Source organism: Argiope bruennichi, chromosome 8, assembly GCF_947563725.1.
Source record: "Argiope bruennichi chromosome 8, qqArgBrue1.1, whole genome shotgun sequence".
Taxonomy (NCBI): domain Eukaryota; kingdom Metazoa; phylum Arthropoda; class Arachnida; order Araneae; family Araneidae; genus Argiope; species Argiope bruennichi.
Window position 1 is genome coordinate 94,761,476 of NC_079158.1, and position 27,587 is coordinate 94,789,062.

The 27,587-nt window shown below is 29.4% G+C and overlaps 1 protein-coding gene across 3 annotated transcripts in view; it reads right to left on the minus strand.

The window, feature by feature from the left end:
* Window positions 1–27,587, minus strand: part of LOC129980952 (ecotropic viral integration site 5 ortholog-like) — a 173,746-nt gene that overhangs the window by 119,137 nt on the left and 27,022 nt on the right. The window contains exon 2 of one of the 3 annotated variants that reach the window (XM_056091470.1): window positions 27,071–27,121. The exons of 1 other annotated variant lie outside the window; for it this stretch is intronic. In XM_056091470.1, coding sequence (XP_055947445.1) covers window positions 27,071–27,081 — 11 coding nt within the window. In that variant the 5' untranslated portion in view covers window positions 27,082–27,121. Of the gene's footprint in view, window positions 1–16,093; window positions 16,389–27,070; window positions 27,122–27,587 lie in introns of those variants that run through there. One more of the 3 variants, XM_056091469.1, reaches the window with a different exon arrangement.

The following is a 27,587-nucleotide window of genomic DNA, read 5'->3' on the forward strand; positions in this document are numbered from 1 at the left end:
AGAAGTCTAAATTTTTAGACAGTTCAAAAGTCATATTTAAACTAATATGACTTTTAACTAAACTATTTAAATTAGCCGAGTTATGAAGCTTCGAATCTCATTATTTTCAGCCAATCAACGACGATTTCCAACACGAGTTACCCGCTGTCTGACGAATTTTCTTCAAAGCAATCATTGATATTGTCTAAAATCGTCAAAAACAATGATTTTTTTTTCTGTCTAAAATGTTAGTATCAGGAATACTTTATTAATTTTCTAATAAGATGGAAAATCATCTAAAATTTGATACTTCATTATTTTTTTTCAGCTATATTTATAGATTCAAAGAAAATGAAATATAATTATGCCATTTAAAGGATTTTTTTTTCCCTACTGAAAGCACATGCATATTTCTAACCGTTTAGAAATTAACTGCAGTGGCCACAATTAAAAGGTACATATTGTACATGTAAAATAATACTAGATTTTGGAACTACATTTAGTCACAAATACACTGCATGGTTTTTTTAAAACCATTTAATCAAGTGAATGTCCTGTTTTAAAACTACATGCGAATAATTTTGAAAAATATCTCATAATTTTGAAAGAAGATCAGATGATAAGGACGGAACCTGAAATGATACATTCTTCTTCAAATGCCTATCTAAAAATATCAGTCAGGCCTATATGCAAGACAGATCTTTTATGGAAGATGATTAATTAATTTAGCTGAATGAATGAATTTTTCTTCTAGGTTATATAAAATCCTAAAATTTTCGAAAAAAAAAATCGATATTATTTTTTCTATCCATTTTATCTTTATTAAATAAATTTACTATAAAATTGAAGCAATAATAAGCTATCAATAATCTGACAACTCTTCCAGTCTAGCGTGTTCAGAAGAACGAGTAGGAACAAGGGAAACAAGTCACAGTATATAAATTTCAGTGAGTTTGGTAAGAGGTAAACAATAGGCTCCTGGATTATAATTTGTAATATTTATCATTAGTATAATTTTTTTATAATTAGATGATCTTGCAATATTGCAGATATATGTTATTAAAAAAAATTTGAATAAGCTTTTGTTGGACTTCTGAAAAATCTAAAATATATATGAAAATTAAATACCAAACCCATTTCATTTCAATCACATTTTCGCATAACAGTGTAAACAGTATTTCCAAATCCTCATTACTCTCCAAAATTAAATGTAAACGTATGATAAACATTTCTCCACCAATAACATTTTAACATACAATAAAAAGAATAATAAGCTCTATAAATCTTTTTCCTGAATCAGAAACCAAGTTTCACTATTTTTGCTAATAGCCAATTATTTACCAAAACTAAAAACGAATCGTTATATTAATTAAATGGAAATTCTTTTCCTCTGACAGTATACCTCTTCGTGATACATGTAGCAATTGCATAGATTTTTAAAGCTTCAGCGCATTCGGATATTGCTTTTGTTTCGTACACTTTCACCCTCAAAAGAGATCGAAGGTTGATGAGTCATGCAAGAACTTGGCGAAATCCTTGGCATGCAGGTGACTCAGACAGGTTAACCGCTTTGTTCGTCAGGTTGATTCACTGACCGGTTTGTCTTTTCATTTCTTTTCTTTCTTCCTACATATGTTACGTATGATATTACTAGGGTCTCGCTTGTCTTACAGAATGGGATCGGGTAACACAATATTTTGGACTAAGCGAGTACACACAGTAAATGACCTTATTTTTTCCCCCTTTCTTAAATAGGAAGTTAAGTTTTTCGATCTTTTCACAAATTATCAGTAAAGAAATAACGTTAACTGCAATTAAGAATGGAAGCATCAATGAGAAATACCATCGAAAAATAAAATAAAAATGAAAAAAGACATTATAAAAACTTCTACAATTAAATTAAGTAAAATTTTAAATGTTAAACGTTATATCTTATTTTTTTAATAACAATAATTACAGTCAAATCTCAATTATTTAATACAGTGATGCAATTATGTAAAAAACGAATAATAAAGGTAATGGAATTAGGCAATTTTCACGTGAAAAATCATTTAATTGCTTTATAACAGAATATTAATTATAATCGAATCAAGGTACATGGCTTATTTAAATTTCTTATTTCTGAATGTTATCTGTTAAAGAGTTATCAAAATTTTAGGATGTTTAAAGTGCTATCATGTTCGTCATGCAACATTTTCACTGGTCTCCTATCAATTCAATCGAATTAAAACAGCTTCAGCACGAAAAAGCAATTATTTAGCAGTGTTAATTTCTATATTTTTAAATAAAAATGTAAACTTTTATTTAAAAAGTTGAAATGAACAACGAAAAAAATTATGTTCGCCAATTTCATCCAAGAAAATATTCCTAATGGGAAGCAGAATTAATTTTAATTGTGAAAGTAAATCGAAAACATTTTCATGTCTAAAGACACATGATCAAAATTTTGCAAGAAAAATTATTTTTAAATGCAAAATACGTATTATGGTTGTAATATTATGATCGAAAGACATCAGCAACTACGGAAAAAACTTGTTCAAGTTCGCGAATAGCAGATCAACCGAAATGATGAAGGGGCAGTAATTTTCAAAACAAAAAACAAAGAACCAAGCAAACGAATTTCAAGAATTACAAAAATAATTAAAGGTATATGAAATGCAAAAGGCATAATTGTAGGAACTAAAAACAAAATCATCAGAATTTGCAATATTGCCCGTTATTTAGAGATTGCCACAAATTTCTTCAGATCATTTGCCGATTCACAGATGATTAGATATCTTAGAAATATTATTTATTCCCTTGTTGTATAAATTCCCAAATGAGCTTGGAGACATTTTTAAAGCTTTGCAGGAGAAAATGGAGAGTTTATCAATATTACGGTCAATCTTCAAATTTGTTTTTAGACCATGTGCTGATTGCACAATATTGTTAAATGATATGTATTATTAGCCATCAAAACCAAAACTTTTTTCCTTAAAATGCTAAGAAGTGGAAGGAAGACTATAAATGTTTATTCCAGTAAAAAATGTCTGCATTGTGAGAAGGCAGTGATCTTGACAGACGATCATTTTATGCAAAAATAATTCATGATCATTTATAATTTAAGCTTTAGAAATTACCATAGTTAAAGATAACGCGAAAGATAATGAATATTATTCATAAATGTGCAAATACTTTGTATAATGCAACATAATATATTCTGACTACCTATTATTGCTTTTACAAATAAATGAGCTTATACAAAAAAAAAAAAAAAAAAAAAAAATATCGATATATTTTTTTATGCAAAAATCTCGACATTTCGAAATTTTTTTCCAAATGAAATTCATAGCAAAAAAACAAAAAACAAAGCAAAAAAAAAAAAAAAAAAGTAAAAATAATTGAGGTGGTTAAGAGACTGGAAAGAGTATAAAAACATTCTTTTTAACGCTAATTCTGTTGACAGCCTTTTTCTAAATCATCAACTATTGTGAATACAGACATTCAGAGAAATAAAGTATTTCTTATAAAAAAGGAAATAAAATAAAAGAATACTTCCCAATTCTATGGCTTTATAATAGAGAAAAATAAAAATAAATTGCAAAAATGTTCAATAAAATATTTTCTCACATTCTAATAAAAAAATAATGGAATATTTCAAATATCCCAGTTTTTGTAAAAAATATAAGGGATATTTTAAACATTTAAGCTTGCAAACAACTTTACAATATTTTGCGATTTCTTACATAACTTTTAACATTATGCATCAGCGCAAACATTAAATGAATGACGTGCAAGAAGTATCTTTAATTATTATTGTTAAAAAAACATACCAGTTATGCAGTTATAGCATAATAATCAAGAAAAATTAATTTTCAAATAATAATTTTCATTGGCACTTTTAACTGACTAAGGTATTCATGTATAAGAAAGAGTTTTGAAAGATTGCGAAGTGTATGAAAAAAGTTAATTTAAATCGAATAAATATTAAATTAATGGATTATCAAAATCCAATTATGAATATTTAATACTATTGATAATTTTTAATTTTCACCCAAAAGTGTTTTAAGCCGAAAGATAAAAATAAATTAAAAAGAACAACATTTTTTCCAAAGAATTTTTTTCGTTATTCAAAGAAAATACTTTTTGATAGTTTATGATAGCTTGAAATAAAAGCGCAATAAACAGTGTAAAAATTAACAAAAAAATCATTTAGGTTTATAACTTCCATCTCATTCTATTGAGTATAAAATTGTTAAATAATCAGAAATTTTCATTTCGTGTCATTCAAACTAGAAATTACCGAAAGGGATGGCTTCAAGCAATCGCTCAAAAAAAGGGAGTAATTACATTTTCCTCCGCTAAAAAAAATTTATTTGGAGCTAGTAATTTGAGATTTTTATTTAAGCAGAGACAAAGCAAATATTTAATTATGATCAACGAATCCGGCCGTGTTAATTATATTCCAACTATTCGCAATAACAATAAAAAAAAATTCATTTTATTCACGATTTTATCGCTCATAATTGAAAAGGGGAACATTCCTAATCCTTTTTTAAAAGAATATTTTAGATTATTCTCTTCTTCAAATCGATTTGTTAGTAAAATGCACTTTGTACTCCAATAATCTCTTTGATTTTTAATTGCTAAAATCATCAACAAAACATTTATTTTATTTTCAAAAGCGCTGTTGTTGTTTTTTTTTTACTCGCCGTAGCATGATATATTGCCTCACGGCGTGCAAAAACAGCAAGAGTCAATAATAAGTAGTTATTAAACTGCTAAAATATTAATAAACGTATTAAATTTTTAAAATCTCTTTGCGTAATGAATTAAACATATTAATATTTATTTATTTAATAGAGAAGCTTTTAAAGAGTAAAAATGAACTGTGGAAAAAATATTGCTAAAAGAGATAATGATATACATACGTCTTACTTTATATACCTCCCCTTTGTTTTTAAAAAAAAATAAAATAAATTTCTAAGGCTGAAAAAAGATTCCTCCTAAAAAGATGAATTTGTTCATCTTTGGAGATTTGATAAGATGGATTATTTTGAGATTAGACAAAATTTGATCAGAGGTGGTTTAGATATTGTGCGACCCTAAGCAATGAAAATTCTGATGCTTTTTTTTTATTATTAATTTAGGTTTATCTTTGAACACATTTTAAACCTAAATAATATGCTTATTATTTTTTTTCATTTCAGTAATTTTGTAAAAATCTATATATTTTTATTTATTTACTATGACTTATGACTGCTTGGCGTCCAAGTTTGTATTAGGCATTATTAACCTTTTCTAAAGCCATGGGAAATATGCTTCCCGTCAAATTCATCAATCTTTGCATGAATTTATGCAGGTTTACAAATTTATGGTTCTGAAAATTTTTCAATAAGACTAAAATTTAGATGTTTGAGTTCCATATATCGCACAAAATCTTAATTATTTATTATCTTGATTTTAATATTAATTATTTATAGTGTCTTGATTTGTTACTTAATTATTTATTAACCAAATGAATTAATTAATCAAAATAAATTTATTTAATAAACTAAATGAATAACTCTACTTAAATCAATCTCAATCAAAAAATATTTTAACATACCATGACTAGAAAAAAATGGCCCTTTAAAGGATTAAACCATGTGTTACTGAATATTAAATATTAAGCTAAGTGAACAGAATGCAGCAGACTGTATCTAATTAAATATATTTGACAAAGTGCTGATCCGATTCTAATATATTATAATTTCAAGGAATTGTAGAGTCTTTTTATTTAAAATTTATTTATTTGGTAACAAGGTTAATCCATTTGCCAGGGGCCCCTCATCAGCCTAGCTACTCTACTTAATTGCCTAGTTTGCCTAATTGAAAATCCGACACTGGGTTTGTTTCTAAATAACAGTAAAGTAAAACGATGAATGTTATTGAAAATAAGGAAATAAGCAAATGTTTCCGAATAAAAAATTATCAATAAATTATTCAGTTAATGTAAACTGGATTTAGTGATAAACTTACTATCAATTTATTTTTAATTTCAATGTGCGACACATTTTGTTACTTGGTATTAAAATATAAGATCATCAGGCATTACTTTCAAATTATTGTTATTTTTAAACGCTTATAATTCATAGCTATGACAAAATAAAATAATAAGTAGATCAATGCATTGATTTCTAAATAACGCGCATATAATATTATGCAAGTATAAACATATAAAATTAAATTAATCGCAAACCCAAATTTTTCACAATACTTTTGTGAAACGTTTTGTTTGAAAACGGAAGTCTGGGTATTTACGTCTTTTTAGAATATGAATGTTTGAGTGGTGGCGTTTTCCATTCAAAAGATGTAAACGGTGAGTTTCTAATACTAAACATCCGTATTCAGGCGGAAGTAATTAGTCTATTTGAATTATTGATATTTCGGAAGAGGAAACTGTTTAACTTGATTTATGCGATAACATCCTACTTTGAGAATACACCATGATTTATTACCGATTGATTGTAGTATTGATTTTCAATTACGATCAATTGATATTGCGATGCATGAACTATTATTCAAATTCGCAAGAACCCGTAAATTCACCAAATAAATCGTTGGCCAAAGCTCGAATTCAATGCCTTTTTTTTTTTTTTTACTATGAAAGAACTATTAACATTATGATTGTCAATTGATATTGCAATACATAAACTATTATTCAAATTCGCAGGAATCCATACCTCACCAGTTCCAATTACTGTACACAATGAGATTAACCACAAAGCATAAATAAATCGTTTTATATATGTATATCATGAAAGCAATACTACGTGATTTGTATAAAGGTTACTTCAAAAATCGTAATACACACAAACACCTTCTTCATAGCAACAACATGATAATTTTAAAAAATTATAATCTGATTATATTTTCCCAATTTCTTAAATCAGATTTTATCGCAAAGACTATATTTATGGTGTCATATAATTCAACAGTTCTGAGATATTATTTAATAATTAATTTAATGTCATTTAAGGAAACCGTATAAAGATATCGTTGACACATGTATAAGAAGAGATTAAATTTGCTTTAGAGTCAAAAGGAAGGTACACAGTCCATATAAAGAAACCGTGAAAAAATATCATTGAAACATACATAAGATGAGATTCTATAGGCGCAGAGTCATAAGTATTATGCATGATTCATATAAAGAAACTGCTCAAAGATATCTTTGAAATATACATAAGATGAGATTTAATAGGCACAGAGTCAAAACAAACTGCATGATTCAAACAAGGAAACCGTGCAAAGATATCGTTGAAACATACATAAGAAGAGATTAAATTTGCTTTAGAGTCAAAAGGAAGGTGCACTATCCATATAAAGAAACCATTCAAAAATATCGTTAAAATATACATAAGATGAGATTTAATAGGCACAGAGTCAAAACAAACTGTATGATTCAAACAAGGAAACCGTGCAAAGATATCGTTGAAACATACATAAGAAGAGATTAAATTTGCTTTAGAGTCAAAAGGAAGGTGCACTATCCATATAAAGAAACCATTCAAAAATATCGTTAAAATATACATCAGATGAGATTCGATAGGCACAGAGTCAAAACAAACTGTATGATTCAAACAAGGAAACCGTGCAAAGATATCGTTGAAACATACATAAGAAGAGATTAAATTTGCTTTAGAGTCAAAAGGAAGGTGCACTATCCATATAAAGAAACCATTCAAAAATATCGTTAAAATATACATAAGATGAGATTTAATAGGCACAGAGTCAAAACAAACTGTATGATTCAAACAAGGAAACCGTGCAAAGATATCGTTGAAACATACATAAGAAGAGATTAAATTTGCTTTAGAGTCAAAAGGAAGGTGCACTATCCATATAAAGAAACCATTCAAAAATATCGTTAAAATATACATAAGATGAGATTTAATAGGCACAGAGTCAAAACAAACTGTATGATTCAAACAAGGAAACCGTGCAAAGATATCGTTGAAACATACATAAGAAGAGATTAAATTTGCTTTAGAGTCAAAAGGAAGGTGCACTATCCATATAAAGAAACCATTCAAAAATATCGTTAAAATATACATAAGATGAGATTTAATAGGCACAGAGTCAAAACAAACTGTATGATTCAAACAAGGAAACCGTGCAAAGATATCGTTGAAACATACATAAGAAGAGATTAAATTTGCTTTAGAGTCAAAAGGAAGGTGCACTATCCATATAAAGAAACCATTCAAAAATATCGTTAAAATATACATAAGATGAGATTTAATAGGCACAGAGTCAAAACAAACTGTATGATTCAAACAAGGAAACCGTGCAAAGATATCGTTGAAACATACATAAGAAGAGATTAAATTTGCTTTAGAGTCAAAAGGAAGGTGCACTATCCATATAAAGAAACCATTCAAAAATATCGTTAAAATATACATCAGATGAGATTCGATAGGCACAGGGTCGTAAACATGGTGCATGATTCATACAAGGAAACCGTGCAAGAATATTGTTTGAAAATACATAAGATGAGATTCACTTTGCTTTAGAGTCAAAATGACGGTGTATAATCCATTTAAGAAAATCGTAGAAAGATATCGTTAAAAGATACATCAGATGAGATTCAATATACATTAAAGTCATAAGTACAGTGCAAATAACTTTAGCGATATCAGGATTTGAACCAATAATCCTTCGATAATGACTTAGATATGAGAATCATTTAAAACTGAACCAAATCAAATAACCAATGAAAAAATTCTGTCCCCTAACTTAATAACTAGAATTTAACTTAAGTAAGTTCCATTATATTACGACCGCTCCTCAAAAGAATTTAATTATATTAACGACTCTAGGGGGAAAATGTCTGGTCACACCCAGCTACCAACAAGACATTATTCTCATGCAAATTGAATTAACGAAAAGAGCGAAAAAGAGTTCATTCAGACAAGTACTTGTCGTCAGTTTTCTCGGTTAAACAGCATAACCTAGTGTCGGTCATATTTTAGAGGTTATATGCAGATGAGAATATTAGCGAAGTGTGGAAGATTTAAGAAATGGGCGACGTTCCCGCAATGATTTAGAACGCGCAGCTACTAGGTTGTTAAGAGTTCAACAAACTCTAACGAGAAGTTGTCGCCGGAGTGGAAAAATTGCTAATACAGAATGGGAATTAATAAAAGTAAAACTTGGCAGACATTCTTCTAGTTGGGCAGCGATTAAGAAGTAAAACGGAAATACCAAATTTTGAGTTCCGAAATGGACCGGAACGCTCGTTCCGGTATTTGCTATACAGAATAAACAAGTCGGAAATGCTTATGCTTAGTGACTCTTTCCAGAGCAGTACGCTTAAAAGTGAAAATGAGCATTAATAAAATAAGCAGAGCAATTTCGATTCTAGGCTCTTTCTCCCTGAACGATGAAATGTCTCGAATTTATAGCACTTGAGAATAAAACAGTCCAGTTTAGTACATATAATTAAAATTGTGACATCAAAAATTTTGAAATATAAACTTTGCTTCATTTGAACATCCGAAGAATTTTCATTCTCAATTTTTATAATGAAAGCAATTATAGTTATTCATAATTGAGATTATTCATTGAAATAGATTCTGATTTCTTTAAATATTATCAACTTCAAAGTGCCCATTGTTCGACAATGGGTCAAACATCTGGGGTTTTTTTTATTATTATTATTATTTAATACTTCAGATTAATAATAATTCTATTTTGGGCCCGAGTCTTGAAAATATGATCTCTTAAGCAAAAATTTATATTTTAGATGATAACTTCCAGACAAAATCATAAACTTTTGCAAGAAAGAAAGAAACATTTTTTTTTTTTTGACAGAAGCATATGAAATTAAATTTTAATAACAAACGAAAGTCAAGTTCTTCTTACAAAACATTAAGGAAAGATTGAAACAGATTTGCTAGTGTAAGAAACTTATTAATTATTTCAGAAATTCTTGACTTTCTTTGAACTCGATTCTGAAATATGCATGCAAAGTTGAATTTGACCTGATTTCTACTAAGAAAAACAAGCTTTAAAGAAGAAAGATATTAGTATTCATTAAAATTCATTCAATTACGACACACTTGCCGCATTACTTCTTCATGCAAAAGTAACGATATAATTTGCATCAGAAAAAGAGGCATTTCATAGTTAGTTAAAAATATCAGCATAAAATTTTTTAAAAGGTTTTTGTTATGTGCATGACTAGCGATCTCGGTTAGGATTGAGGCAAAATTAAATAAAACCAAAGATGGAAAATCTTATTGCAAAGAAAAAAAGAAAATGTGGTTTGTCACATTTTCCTATATTAATTACGAAAATATTTGATAAACTCTCTCGGATAAAACTTTCCGATGAAGTAAGACCACCTTACAGATACATTAAGAAATAATAATCTAATAATTCTGCTAGTCTTCCGCGAAGATTATGAAATCAATTCTAAAATGTGCGATAGATATTTTGACGAGTCTTTTTCTTGTATGTGTGTGTGTATGGTGATATCTCTTAATCTAATTTGAATCGCAATTAATTTCCTAGTTTTTATCCCAATTTAGCCCATATTAACTTCATTCTAAAATGTTCTATTTCCAGTACCACTTTTTTTATTCTTTTACTTTTAATACGCGCTCTAGAAAACTATAAATTCAGCAGGTTCTCACACTCAGAGTGAAGGGATAAAAATCCTTAATGCTTAGCATATCCTTTTAAAGATACCTAAATTTCCCTTTTCTAAGACGACAGGTGTCAAAGTAATCCCTATCAAAATCTCACAGTAAAACAAGTGAAGGAACAAATTTCGGTCTCTTCTACTCTTATATAACGATGTGGACTGACGTATCTTTCCTTGTACATAATATGCTTCTTGTGATGAAATAAATTTGTTAAAAATTTCAAAAGTTTCTTCTATTCGGCCATGCAACTACGAAAATATTTTACATGTGTGTGTGTGTGTAACAGTTAAAAGAAAATTTTATAACTGTCATCAGTTTTACAATATTAAAAAACATAGTTCATTAAGAAATAAAAAACAATTCTTTTATTTACTCATATCCTTTTTCTTTCATAAATAATAACAGGTGGTACCATATAATTGCAGATAATTTAAAATAAGCCTAAATATTATGGTTTTAACAAAAGGCACGATGTCAAAGTAGGTAGAGAAATAATGAATCCACAAGAATAAAGAGGTTAACGATACAATCTTCCACCTTCATTCGTTTTTCAACTAAAAGTCTCGTAAGCATTAGAAATTAAGGGCAACTAAAGTGAATGAAAATGAACAAAAATCTAAACAACAGTCTAAAAATTATTAAACAAAGAGAAAGGCGTAACAAAGCAAACAAATAGCAATTCCCATGTTTATGAAATTGGTAGAGATTATGATACACAGCAAATTTCAAAGAAAGATGTTTATAGGTTTTATGGTGAAAATATCAAATAGTAAGACAAAGATAAGACAGGAAAAGGAAGAGCAGTTATAAAAGGAACATTTCTTCAAGAAGAATAAAGAGCAAAGTATGTGTGAGCGTGTATCTGTTTATATGTTGAGTTTTACAGAGCAGATTGTTTAACATGGTGCTATCAAATCTGGCGTCATAATATTTTAGAGGAAGGGAATGTGTACCTCGGAATGATTTTTTACAAGTTTTAAATAGCATTTACTATAATTAAAAATTATGCAGGATTTTGTCGTTCTTCCACGATAACTTCCGAAAATGGCATAAAAATGATTTTTGTATCATCTTAAGAGTCAAAAAAATTAATTTTAATGACAATAATTTAGTTATCCATTGATTCGTTTTTGAATTTTGATAATTAAAAAATAATAATTTTGTACATAGTTTTTGACAATATATTTCTATGTGGCAATGAAATAAGCTTTTATGAGACATTGAAGTCACTTTCATTGTTTCCTCAAATATTTAACCGATCGCGTGATTTTATTCCATTGTTGAAAACTAAAGAACAATTCTGATTATTAATTACATGATTTACGTGAGATTACATGTAGTTGCAGTAGAAGTTGATAGATAACGTGTAATTAGATAATACAATATCTGAAAAATTCTATGTTTAATGGCATTACGACGTCATGGGACATAACTACAATAGAAAAGTTCATTTGCACAATAAAGAGAACATATACAAGTTTATTAAAGCACGGCTTTAATGCGAATCATAATTTAAGGCTTAAAAATATTTTGTTGAAATCAAATTATAAACATCCAGTCATACAAAATAGATTAAATTAAAATTAAGAACAACAAATATTCTGAGGAATCAACTATTCATCAAAAGCGGCTAGTTAGTAATAAATATTCAGATAATAACACAGTCTTAAACAGTACAATCAGAATACGTTCTATCTCAAAGGAATTAAATTCAAATAGATATTTCAGATAGTAAGGCAGTAATTATAATCAGATTTCGAATATTTAAAGGAAGTCCTACTTGAGAATTTCCTTTAGTAAAAGAACGAAATGTATCAATTCTAAACTCTGAAATGGGAATTAAATGTAATTATTCTGAGATGTAATTATTCACAAAAGTGAATTTTCAACGAAAAATAAACATGACTTCTGTTGATTAAGGTATTCAGAAAGGAGATTGAAATATGTACTCTTCTAGAAATAATCGAATTTCAGAATTTGTCTAAAAAGATAAAAAAAAGTTAATTATAAAGCGTGTTTATTCTTTAAGTTTGCTATAACAGATAATCCCGTTTTTTTTTAAATTATATGTATTTAGAAAATATAAATAAATTTCTTTCCCTATTTTTGTTTCTTGAAATCTAAAAATTAATTTAACTCATATATCTTGTTTGTTTTTTTAATGATTGTCGGTGTTTAACATATATTCGTAATCTTTCTTTAGAAACCAGATGCTAGTCGTATATTTATTAGTTATTCGCATTATTTTTGGGAGCAAATTTATCATAAAGTAAATATTGAAATAAATAATTCGTCCAGTCAATAAGATATCAAGCCGTAAATGCGGAGAGTTAAAGCCGCAAACAAAATATAAAATTCAATTTAAATCTAATTTCTAGTTAATAAAAGTGCAAAAATAATTCAGTACCAAAATGAAGCAATGCGATGTCATTATTTGCATTGCTTTCTCTCAGTTAAGCTTGAATTAAAATAATAATTTAAAATAATGTACAAAAATAAGGATAAATCAAACAGATTGCTTCAACAAACATTATAATACTTTTATAATTACTCTTATTATTTTTTTTACTTCATTTCCAAAGCTGTTGATTAAATTAAAAATTTTTAATGCAATCATTTTTTTCTCTCGCTACGATTAGCAAATACCTGGTCATTTTAAAGAAGCACTTTTAAAGAATTACTTGTTAAAAAAAAAAGTGCACTTTTAAAACATTAATTAATTTTTTTTGGATAAGTCTTGAATGCTTTACTTTAAACACAAATTACTACAGATTTATATAATGATCTTGGCTATTTTAATGTAATATTTAAAAAGAAATAGTCTATAATGGTTGACTTCCGATTATTAAAGTCAATAATAAGCATAATAGATCTCAATACTTCAACAACAACAACAACAACAAAAAAAAAAAACATGGAAAAATGTCACATTAAATGTAATCTATAAATGCATCTTATCGAACATCGATAATCTTCGAAGAAGATACCATCTTATCTCCTCAAAGAACAGGATGACAGTGTATAATTTTAAAATTCTTACAAAGGTTGTTTGATGTAATACAGTTTAATAAAATGCTGACATAAGCCAAAGTCAGCATTTCCTGATTCAATATTTCTATTAAATGTGCCTTCCCGTTTATTTCAATATAAACCTCTAAGCCTTATCATTACAATTAAGAAGAGATTAACCGAACTCATAGTGTAGAACGAGAACAAATGATGACTTATGTTAGCATACCACAGCGGGATATCCGTTGTAGTAAATAAATAAGTAAAGCATTGTAAGTTTCTTATCTAAAAAATGACAGCAATTCATGCACAAAGGAATGTTTAGAATTAAATAATTCAGCTTATTCAACAATGTATATTGGAATAAGATTAAAATAGGGGGGGGGGGGAGGGAGGAATTCAGAAAAAAAAAAACTTAAATATTTAAGTTTTAACTTAAAAAAAAGAAAAGGAAAGAAACTGAGATTTCTTTTTCACGGTAATCACGAAAGAATGCTACTAAACAAATTTTTTGATTTAAAGAAATGCGATATACGATATAGAAAAAGAAAATCAATAGAGAAAATATATAATTGAAAAAAATTCAAATCAATTCAAATTTTCCATGCACTACTTTTTCTTTTATTTGTTTCCAATAAATGCCTATTATAATACCTTCAAACTTCATTTATCGACATCTCCCTAACTCTTCCAATGGAAGCTACAATTTAAAGTTAGCAGAAATTAAAATGTATAATTTCTTAAAAATCTCCCATAAAATCTAATTTTTATTTTTGACTGATTTTAAATGTTTAATTGAATACTAGTGCATGCGCATTTCTACTCAATTTGTAAATGATTATAAAACCTTATAAATCGAAAAGCCTGAAAAAAAAAATGCAAAGAGCAACTTAGATTTGACATTTCAATTTCTATTGTTACCATAGATTTTTTTCAAATAAATATTCTTGGTAAATTCCTAATTTCGCATACAATCATACTTCCTATTATTCTGATTGCTTTGTGTTAAAAAAAATATAAATTAATTTTGAGCTAATTTAAACAGACCTCTATTTGCACATTTATGCTAATAATAAAATATAATTCTCTGTCAATAAAAATTCTTTTTGACATTTATTTTTCAGTAAACAAATGCCTTATCAAAGCAAAACTGAGAGATGAATCCACAATAATTCTCATATAGCTTCTAGTGAAAACAATTCAATCTCAGTTAAAATCATATAATCAAGGTTATATGCATAATCGTGATGTCTTGTGTTATGATTACCTCATTCAAGGTCGCTGTTTCAATATACATAATGGAATAAGGAATTTCCATAAATAGTACTGAATTACACTTTTTTTTTAAAACAGGTCCTCCTATTAAATTAAAAAAATATAAGAAATTGCACTCTGAACTAAATATTTAATTCAGAATAAATTTTTAAAATATAATCTACGAACTTTTGTAGAAACTATTTTTTGTATACTCAAAACATGCATATTATATAAAGGTTTAGTTTTTAAGGATTAATTCTTTTTTTCTTTCTTATTACCTACTTCAAGATTAATTTGTATTTGAATTAATATCTCGCTCAAAAAATTTTCCTCATAAATAAGATTAGGTTGCAAAAACGATTTTTTTTTTTTAAATTCTAGAAATCTGCAATAATTTTAAGGAAGTTAAACAACTATCCTTTTAATACTTTCGGAGTAGTTCTTAGTGCAATATTTAAAAACCACAGACAAACAGATTACAAGTTAATATGACACACCTCTAGCGTCAAAATTTATTTTTAATTCTGAATCTCTAATAATGATTTAACTTAAAGTTCATTAATTAGCATAATCTCATGATACATGTTTGCAACTTTTTCGAATCTATTTTAATTACTGTAAAATAAATTAAATTCTATAATTCTTAAATTCTATTCTCAATCCAATTTTGTTATTTTTAAGTGAGGTAAGATTAATCTATAACCAGTATTAGAATTTTTTAAGCAAAATATTAAAAAAATAGCTACATTTAAAAACTCAAATTATTCCAAAATCTGCCATAAGAAAACATTTTTTTATAATTATGGAGAAAAGTAAAAATCTACATCACTAATCTAGAAATCTAAAGTTTTCCTACAAACGGGCAAACATAATTGAAAACATTAAATAAAGCTATATATACTCAATGTACATGAAGCATGTTTTCTATTATGTAAGTTAATATACAAAAACATAAACTAGTTTTACAATATATATAAATAATAGATTTTTTTTTTTTTTGCATTACTTTTACAATCTACATTTCTAGAACTCTATAGTTTACTCACTATAAAATCTAGTAGTAGTTGCAATTACAACTCACTACTTCTAACTATAGCTTACTAGTTCTAATTATAGATTTTTCACTTAAATTATTTAAATAAAAGTTATAAACAAATAATGCGACCATATCTCACCTCTGTCCTCTTAATCCCATCCAATGCTGTAATCAAACACTATTCAAAATTCTCGTCCCACAAATTCCAATACTTTTGCGCTTGCTGGCGGAAGCAAAAAAATAGCCGACCCCCAAGTTCCAGATTCATATCACGAGCACACACGCATTTAAACCTATCCTACACTCCCATCATTCACATCTGAGAAGCCATCCTCGTCTCGTTTTCATCACAAAACATGCCACTGGCGGAGGTAGGAGATCTTTTAGGGCAACGCGGATGCGGTTCTCAGCATCGAGAGCAAAGGGTTGCTTTCACCGCTTGGCGATAAAAGCGGATGCCAGATCAGCAGCAAAAGCAGGTATTGTCGCCAAATAGTGGACCTCCCACTTTAAAGTGTCCGTTAATAACGGTGCCTTGGGTTGGAAGGCATATTTATCCATTTAGTGTGTGCATAAAAACGGAAATTATGCGTTAGAAAGCACATCCGGTTCATAAGATTTTTAAAGACTCGTGACATCTGGTCGAGTCAAAGTGAAACAGACAGCGTGAGACACATCTAGACTTGCTCGCGACATCTGGAAGATATGAGCATTAAGTTATATAAGAAATTAAATAAACAGAAAAATGTTTAACTTTTAACTGCAGTTTTCGAATTAAATAAATAAAGTATATGTTTTAAGACTTTATAATCGAACGCTTTATACCCTAAGACGCTACAGTGCCGACTACCAAGCTCAGTATTTGAAGTAAAAGATCAAAAAACTTTTTCATCGAAGTGACATCCACTGATTATATTTTCACTTCTGCATGCGAAATTGTAATCAAAATTAAATAGTGCTTGAACGAATAAAGTATGAGATATTCTTTTCCTAAAATGCGATCCAAAACAAATAACTATTTTGATTTTAATAATATATGTTTAATAGTAGTTAATTTTTATGATTAGAAAATTTATATTTACATTTAAAATTGTTGGCGTGTTTATTATTCTGTATTTCTTTGCTATCGCAAGAATAAGTTCATTTTTCCGTAGGTGATATTTGATTATTTACTTTTAGATTAACGACACTTAGGAAACAATATAAGAAACATTAGATGATACTTGAAAGAATTTACTTCAGCGACAACCTATATAAAAATCATCCAAATATTATCAAATCGCTTCAACAAAATTAATCATAATGAATATTTAAATCAATTCCCACGGATACGAGATTCTATTTAACGAACATTCACTGTGCACGTGGTCAGTTTTAAATTAAATATCCGTCGGTCGTAAAATCGCTCTCCAGCTGTTGTGGTGCGGAATTTGAGGAGGGGATTACCTGCTTAAGTATCGCTCTCGTCATTTGAAAATGGTTCAAATTTAGATTTACGAAATTAAATACTTTTGTATAGCTTCCAGAAAGGACGTTACAGGACCTCGCGGAGTCAAATAATCATATGAAATTACTCTATAGAATGTGAAGCACAATGATAATAAATAAAATAAAATGAAATAATGTTATTAGCAGAAAAAAAAGGTAAAAAATACGAAAACTTCAAAAAAAAAATTCATTAGCAATTTTTATTGTATATAAAACATTCATTTTATTCTCCTTAATGAAATTATAAAAATTCTCTACTAGTAGCATGAATCAGAATTTTTTTTTTATTTAACAAGATTCTGCAATTAGTAAATTTCCAAGTACAAAATAGATTAAATAAATACATTCTCAATTTAATTAAACAAATACGTGCTTAATTAAATTAAATATATACGATCCAAATTTAATTAGCCGTGCATCTTTTATTTTTAAACTTCTACGAAATTCACGTTTGTGAGGAAATTAGTTATTTTTTAATTAGAAAACAATTTTTTTCTTTCAAACAGTTAGCAATTCATATTAATTAGAATAATTCAATTCCAAAACACATGAAAATCATAATAGTAAATTACGTTATTAAAATGCTAAAAGCAAATAAATTAAAGAAGTGCCGAATATGAAGCATTTCAAATGATCTTGTTTTAAAACTGATTCGCTAATTTTTTTAAATTTAACTGTAGCAACAATAAAATGCACCCGTAAAGCATATTTAATCGTTGCAACACTCGTGCTTTAAAATGCAGTTGCCAAAACAACGAAAAGCATTGTTGTAAAATATACTTAAAAATATCTTTAAAAATTAATTAAAATTGTGCAATTAAATTGTATGGAAATAAAATTAATATCACTGAAAACTTTTTAAATTTTAAAATGATATATAAATGATTTTTTATAAAAAAAATAAGCCTTACAGATACTAAGGAAAAAGGATAAAATATGATTAATTTTTAGTTAATCATATGATTAAAATTTTCGCACTACCAAACTGCAAACAAATAAATTTTTAAAAATTAATTCAGTCAAATTTAGTTAGCATGTAGAGCCTTTTGTGCGATTTTTTTTATCATGTATGTTCCTAATTGCAGACAGTATTTCAACCTATAAACATTATCCTTTTTTTAAAAAATCTTAAGGAGAAAAAAATGTGGATTTGATTAAAGGCAAATTGTATCAAATTTTTTAATTGCATTTTTTTTGCAATAATAAAGTGTTAATGGATAAGTTGATTACGAGTGCAAACGCTTCGAACCGCCATTCAAACACTTTCAAATTGATATCAGGATATCATATCAAAAGATTATTTCACTCTATCTTTAGGTAGTTCAAAAATAACTGGTTTTTGTTTACAAAAAAGACATTAAGTTCAGTGGTCCATTGCTATATAACATACTTAAAACAACACATCACATTAAAAGCCTCAGACATCAAGTTCCCAATCAAGTTCATATGATAAAAATACACTTATAAAAAAAAATCACTAGCAATTTCACGATGGCTCGTCGTTATCACTCTCCTAGCCACTTTATTTCCTTCGGAAATAGGTGTCCTCATAAAAATCGCAAACTTCGGAAAGAAGAGTCTGCTTTAATAAAAGAAGAAAATCTTCTCCGCTGACCAAAGGGCGAGATGAAAAAGGCGTTGGACTAAATTGGATGGGGAATGGAGAAAAAACGAATAAAATAAACAGTGAGTTTGAGCTCGATGCATGAATAATTTATTACAGCCACGAAGTGTAAAGACGGAGAAAAGGGCCAGTGGAACGCCGGATTGAGAATAAGTGAATAATGAAATACAGAAAATTCGGAAGAATGGATGAAAATTAGGGAGGCTATGATCATGGGGTGGCGTTTCTTTTCCGGAAAAACTCTGTCCACATGAACGCTGCTTCACAGTAATTTATTTGCAAGAGCATTTGGGATGGAAATATCTGGAAGAATATAATTAAAGTAAGGGACAGACAAAGAACACAAAGATATTTTTGCAATTCTAGTAATGTTTACAGAAGGAGAAGTGTATTGTAGTATCTATATAATGTGCATTGATATATTAATGCAACAAATGGTAATTCCAAAAGAGAAATCACATGATTTTTTTTTATCTCAGATTTATCTATATATTATCTGCCTTTGTCGACCCATTTGTTCGCCTAGATTACTGACTCTCTAAGCTGTTAAATTATAGATGAATTTAATTATGGATACATTTCTTTAAAAAAAAACATTTCACTTTGTAATTTGTTACGACTAAAACACACGAATTAAATTTAAGAAGTTTACGGCAAATAACAAAGTGTAATATTAAATAAAAGCAGAAAGGAAAATCCTACTTCGGATTGAATGATTGGCAAAAGTATGTGCTTGAATGTTTTGACCGAGAGTTTGAATCCCATATAAACATTATTTCAGATAGTGTATCAAATTGAATTAAATATATTATTAAAATTAAATGAAAAATTGTACGAAAATGAAATTGATATAATTAAAAAGGTAATTTTTTTAGTCTTAAGATAATACAAAAAGCATTTTTATAAGATAACTGTCTTTAAAAATATGAGTATCCTATTCCGGTAGGCAAATCCTAGCAATTAGGGCTAGATTTAATATACGGACGCCAAAACTGAAACGTTTTAAAGAGATTTCACGCCAAATATATTCGCAACAATTTTTTGTTGTAAGTTTTAAAACCTTTTGTTAGCATTTCTGGTATATAACGCACGATTGAAGACTTTTAGAGAGTTTTTGGATGATTGGCACGATTTTAACATGATTGGAGAGAAACGGTACATTAATCTTAGCTTTTACCACGATTACTTATCTGGCAGCGACTAAGCCTATTTTTGTACTTGATTGAACTTTTTGTTTGAAGCCTATTGATTTATTTTATATCTTTTTACCTCTGAATGAATGTCCTCTTTGGTGGCAAAACGAACTATCTCCAGAACATTTCCAATATTATTTAATAATATTTTAACTTCTAATAATTTTGTAACTCCACTGATTAACTAAGTGAAGGCTTTGATTCAGTACAGCTATAAAAATTTTCAATGAATGAAGCAGTCTGAAATTCATATAATGTGTTGTTTATATTTGGCAGTTGCAATTTGACAATTAGTAATAAGCTCGATTTCCGTGCCATATACGTTTGAGTTTAAATTATATATATGTGGGAAGCGCTGACAGATCCCGTATCCTGTATGGCGCCATGCTGGCCATGTTGCGTCACGTCATTAATCACGTGATGCTTTCCCGCCATTATTGGCAGACGAGAGTTAGGCAGTGAGACTGCAAGACGTGTAGCTCACGCTCATGTATCTTTTATGTTCTATGTAGTAATGTTTTGTCCTTTGTACTTTAATCTTAATAAATATATTTCAAATATTAATGCTGGTCGTTGCCTTTTCCCACATTTTTGGGGGCTCGGCCTTTCTCGTGAATACCCCTAGCAAATCCCGCCAAATTGTTGAAAAGCTGTGGACGTTAGTACAATTTAAGACGTTAAATTGATGCTAAGAATTTTGATAAGAGTGGATTTTTGCCGTGGATATTTTAATGGACGTTAGTGCACGTTTTGGATGGATATGATTCAAGTGGAAACGTTAAAGGTTCAATTACTTCGTGTTCTTGTGCAACTGTGCTGACATATACTGGCTGCTTTAAAAAAAAGGAACTTTTAAGAGTGAATAATTCGACTGCTCCCAACCAGGTAGGCGCAATTTTTTCCCAAGTTTGTAATTTATAGTACATTTTTCATTCTCCCTTTATTTAATTCTCCCTTTAAATTTTAATCCCGAGTGAATGTGCATTAGTTCTGTTTTAATTCATTACAATGTCTTTAAAACTAGGCGATATTCAATTAATCGCTAACTCCCTTAAATATGCAAAAACTAATTCAGTAAAATTGCTTAACTCTGTGTTAGGTTACAGTAATTTTGACCATTCTTCTCGAAAAAGAATGAGAAATTTTGAAAGATTTGAAAATTTAGATGTAGAAAAACATAAACAAGAGTTGTTGAATAATTTTTCTTTATCTGATTTTATCTCCGTTTCTGATTTATTACATTTAGAAGTAAACGAAAGTAACAAAGATGATTTGTGTGAAAATATTTTTAAAGCCCTAACAAATTTAAATGAATTTCAGAACTCGCTAGATATTAGTTTTTTATCGGAAACAGAAGAAAAACCTTTGTCTCCTCAAAAGGTTTCTCAAACCGAAACTTCATCTATTAATAACAGCTCTATGAGTAATACGGGTAATAATTCTTCCTTCCCCATCCCCGTAACTTCAGACGAAACATTAATAAATAACAGTCAGGCATTAATTACTGGCGCCAAAAGGGAATCACTCGAAAATTATCCCTCGAATAAACAAACGATGAATGAAATAAACCTTCAGTTTTGTTTTTTATTACGCGATCTCTGTGGTAGTAGCAGAAACTTCACAAGAAATGATTCCTATTCGATTAAAAGTTTTTTTTATGATGTTGAAGAGAATTTTTCTCTTTTTCCTTCTTTAAGCGAACAACAAAAATTAATCTTTGTAAAGAGATTAGTTTCCGGCGCAGCTAAATCTTTTTTATTCTCTCAAAGAAATCTAAATTCCTATCATGCTTTTAAAAGTGCATTCATTAATGAATTTTCCGATAAAGTAACTTCGATTGAAATACATAAACAACTAGAAAGACGTAAAATGCGCTCGAATGAAACTTTTATGCAATATTTTATTGCCATGCGTGAAATTGCGAATCAGTCTGAAACCCTTATTGATGAATGTTCTGTTATTCAATACACAATAAATGGGATACAGGGTTTTCCTTCTGATAAAATTATTCTTTACGGTGCACAATGTTATTCTGAGTTTAAAGAAAAATTACGAATTTTCGAAACTATCGTAAGTGCAATGAACGCAAATAATTCAAAGATGTCGTATTCTAGATATGCTAATGACGGCCAAAGACGTGATACAATACATAAAATCCCTGTCCAACAAAGAGAATCAAAATTGAATCTTAGTAATCCGACTAACAGTAAGACGCGTTGTTTTAACTGTAACGATTTTGGACATATCGCAAAGTCTTGCCCTAATCGTAATCGTGGTCCTAAATGTCTTTCTTGTAATTTTTTCGGACATAAATCTTCCGATTGTCATCGTACTACTCGGAATGACAGTTCTACCCCACGGGATAATGTCAACACTTTACATTTATTGCATTCTCCGTCGAATATGCATAAAGAGGTTGTTATTCTTAATAATACACTTTCCGGATTAGTCGATACTGGTAGTTTTTCGACACTTCTCAAACATTCTGCATGGATTAAACTAGGATCGCCGCCGTTGACGAATAACAAGATGACACTAACTGGATTCGGTTTTTCCCAAACTAAAATAATAGGTCCCTTTGAATCTGAAATTATTATTGACAAACAAAGTTTTCCTGTTTTTATTTCTGTGGTACCTAATAATTGTACTACTTATGACCTAATAATAGGTTGCGACGTAATAAATCAGGCTAATTTGACAATTAAACCTGACGGTGTTGTATTTTCCAAAATTTCTAAATCTGATGATCCTGTTGAAACTGACAGTTTTATAATGGCTATTTCTGCCGAAACTCCCACGTTTGATATAGGTCCGAATATTTCTAAACAAACTCGCAATGAGGTTGAACAGATTTTGTTAGCCTATAAACCTAACAAAACTAAAACCACGAACATCGCACTTGATATAACGCTTACTGACGATGAGCCAATTTTCCACTCTCCTCGACGTTTACCCTTTGCCGAACGTGATATAGTAAATGCGCAGATAGACGAGTGGTTAAAAAATGGAATTATAGAACCATGTTCTTCACCCTATGCTAGTCAAGTTGTCGTAGTTCGTAAGAAAGATGGAAAACATAGAGTCTGTATAGATTATAGAAAATTAAATCGTAAATTAGTTAAAGACCATTATCCACTACCATTAATTGATGACATTTTAGATCGTCTTCAAAACGCTAAAATTTTCAGTACTCTCGATTTGCGTAACGGATTTTTTCATGTGCCGGTAAAAGAAAAAAGTCGTTGTTACACCAGTTTCGTCACAAATACAGGTCAATTTCAATTCCGTTATATGCCATTCGGTTTAAGTTCATGTCCTCCTGTCTTTATGCGATACATAAATGCCGTTTTTCGTGATCTTATTGCAAAAGGCATTGTCCTCCCGTATATGGATGACATCGTCATTCCAGCAAATAATGAATCTGAGGCTCTCGAACGCCTTAACACTGTTCTAAAAGTAGCTCGCGATTATGGACTAGATATAAACTTTAAAAAATGTCAATTTTTGCATAGTCAGATTGAATTTTTGGGTCACGTAGTAGAACACGGCAAATTGCTCCCTTCACCCTCCAAAACTAAAGCCGTTCTTAATTATCCTGAGTTAAAAAATGCAAAAGACGTACAACGTTTTCTAGGTCTTACGGGATACTTTAGAAAATTTATTCCCTCATACTCTACTATAGCAAAACCACTTAGTGATCTTCTTCGTAAGGACAGCCCCTTTCTATTTCAAGCTCAGCAAAAAATTGCGTTTTTACGCTTAAAACAGTTACTTTCTGATAAACCCGTTTTAACTATTTTTAATCAAGGCAGTCCTACTACAAAAATCCAAAGATGATAACAAATTCCATCCAGTGTATTATATGTCCAAGAAAACGTCTGACAGCGAAAGAAAATACACCAGCTATGAACTGGAGGTACTCGCCATTGTAGAAGCTCTTAAAAAATTCCGAATTTACATCCTCGGATCACACTTTAAAATTATCACTGACTGTAATGCATTCGTCAAAACGTTAAATAAAAAAGAAATGAATTCCCGCATTTCGCGATGGGCATTATACCTTCAGGATTTTGACTACGAAATAGAGCATCGAACCGGTTCAAAGATGACTCATGTCGACGCTCTTAGCCGAAGCCCATGCTGCATGATCATTCAAGACTGTGTCAATCTTCAAATTTTCAAAGCTCAACAGACAGATGAGCATATTACAGCTATAAAAGCATTACTTCAAAATGCACCTTACGAGAACTACATAGTCAAAAACAACATTTTATATAAGAACTTAGACGGAATCGATTTATTTGTCGTACCTGATGATATGCAGGCCAACATTATTAAATCCTGTCATGAACGAGGCCATTTTGCAGTAAAACGCACGCAGGAAATGTTAAACAAAGAATTCTTTATTCCGAACTTGAAAGAGAAAATTGAACGATGCATACGCAACTGTGTAACATGCATTCTAAATAACAGAAAACGTGGCAAATTAGATGGCACTTTGCATCCACTTGACAAAGACGATACTCCCTTTCATACATATCATATTGATCATTTGGGTCCTCTTCCCAGCACTTCTAAGAAATATAAGCATATTCTGGCGATCATCGATTCCTTTACGAAGTTTGTGTGGCTTTACCCGACCAAGTCCACCGACACCGCTGAAGTTCTCAATAAGCTCGAATGCCAAAGATCAGTTTTCGGTAATCCTTCAAGGATTATTACGGACAGAGGTACCGCTTTCACATCTACGTCATTCAAAGAATATTGTGAACATCAGCATATCACCCACATTGCTATTACAGCTGGACTTCCTAGATCAAACGGTCAGGTAGAAAGACTTAATTCTACTATCATATCTGTACTCTCCAAGCTATCCATAGAAAACCCTGAGAAATGGTATAGCCATGTTGCTTCCGTTCAGCAAATTATTAATTTCACATTTCAACGAAGTATCAATTCTACTCCATTCGAAATTCTGTTTGGAACTAAAATGAAATCTGAGCATGATATAAAAATCCTCGAAATCGTCAACGAAGAGATCCAGTCTGCATTTCTCCAACAGCGTGATGAACTCCGTAAAGATGCAAAACCACAAATCCTCAAAATCCAAGAAGAAAATCGCCGTACCTACAATTTGCGTAGGAAACATGCTCAAAAATTTCAATTGAATGATCTCGTCGCAATCAAGCGCACTCAATTTGGCCCTGGTCTGAAATTGAAACAAAAATTTCTCGGACCATATAAAGTGATCAAAATTAAAGCAAACGACACATACGATGTTGAAAAGTGTGATTTCTTCGATGGACCATCAAAAACTTCAACTTGTGCAGAATATATGAAACCATGGTCCAGCAATATAGAACATATCACTTAAATTTTGTTTCAAAAGAAAACACTGAACATTACTTAAAGAAAAAAGAGAACTATTTTCCTTCTTTTTGTGTGCGTATATTTGGACGATATAGACTTTGATTTTTTTTTCTGTGTTTATTTTGTGTTTTTATATTTTTATATGTTCAACACTAATATTATTTTTATTTTTAGTTAGTTATTCGATATTTCCAGTGCACGCTATTGTATTGCTATATACTTATGCTGTCACGGATGGTATGACTATTTTATTTGTTTTATCTTGTGAATATTTCAATTTTACAAATTATTTTCCTGTATTTGCTGTTTGTTTTATATATTTACTTCATTGTACTGTATACCATAAGGCGAGGTCGCCTATCCTGTCATGATGGCCGATGTGGGAAGCGCTGACAGATCCCGTATCCTGTATGGCGCCATGCTGGCCATGTTGCGTCACGTCATTAATCACGTGATGCTTTCCCGCCATTATTGGCAGACGAGAGTTAGGCAGTGAGACTGCAAGACGTGTAGCTCACGCTCATGTATCTTTTATGTTCTATGTAGTAATGTTTTGTCCTTTGTACTTTAATCTTAATAAATATATTTCAAATATTAATGCTGGTCGTTGCCTTTTCCCACATATATATAAATAACAAAAAACAATTGTTAAACATTTAAAAAAACAATCAATGATATCGTTTATTTAATTTTCGAAATATCAAATTAATATGTCTTCACGTAATGAAAAAAAAATCCTAAGAAACTTTCCTTCAGCTTTAAAAATGAAGAAAGAAATTTTTCATTAACTTATTCATATTTATAGTCATAAGTGGATGGATGTGGATTAAGCAAAGAAATTACTAATCGTAGAATCAAAAATGGAGAGAAAGGGTGTTGGCATCGCATTAAAAAAGAGTGCGGAGGGGCTGACCTAACGATTATCTGTTATTCATTAGAAATTGCCAATAGTTTTCAATTTCCGTTATATATTATAAGAAATATTGCAACCTATAATACACTGAAACCTTAAATAATGTTTTATTAGTTTTTCTCCGCTGCTATGGTTAGAAAGTTTAATGAGAGAAAACCAACTCACCGAAAGATTTCTAAGATTTAAAAACTCTAAAAATTAAAAACGAAGATTTCCAGAACTGAATGCCAGTATTACTCTATTTCACTTCATTTACATTTCTCTTTAATAAATAGTAATAAAATTCTTTTTGACAGAAAACAATTGCATTGGACACCAAGGCGAAAGTTACGACGTGTATCATTACAATCAATTGTCCTGAACACGCTATTAATGTACTAAAAATTAAAGTGACATATTTTAACAAAATTTAATTTTAAAAATATAAAATTGGTATTTTGTATGGTAATGTTTTATAATTATAGTGAAAATTGTTTAATTTTATGAAGCTCTTCCTGTAGCTTTGTGAAAGAAGATGTAAAAACATACCTTTTGATCATTCATACCTTCCACAGAAATCTCAAATTGTGTAGTCACAAACTAAAGGAAATAATTTTCTATTAGTGAAACCTTTGACGGGGAAAGGAGCACATATACCATTTTTTATAATTACGAAATACGAATAATAATAATAACAAAATATTGCACACAATCTCTACTAATAATAAAAGAGATATCGTGCGTATATACTGCCCCTCTAAAGATTAGGCAGACTTAGAATTACCAAATTTGATATGATATACCTGAGAGAATAAAAATGTGCCACTCGAAGCATTTTTTTAAAAAATTTTAACAAATTAAAACTGAAGTGAAAATAATGTTCATCACAATAAATTTCAAAAATATTATAAGAAATCATGATAATTTTTAACCATTTTAAAATTTCACAAACATTATCTTCTAAGACGCTGAGCAGCCCCCCCCCCCCCGAATTTTGATAAATTTTTTTAAAAAAAGTTTCTTTATATATATAATTTTCAATCATACATTTCATTAACGCAATAAA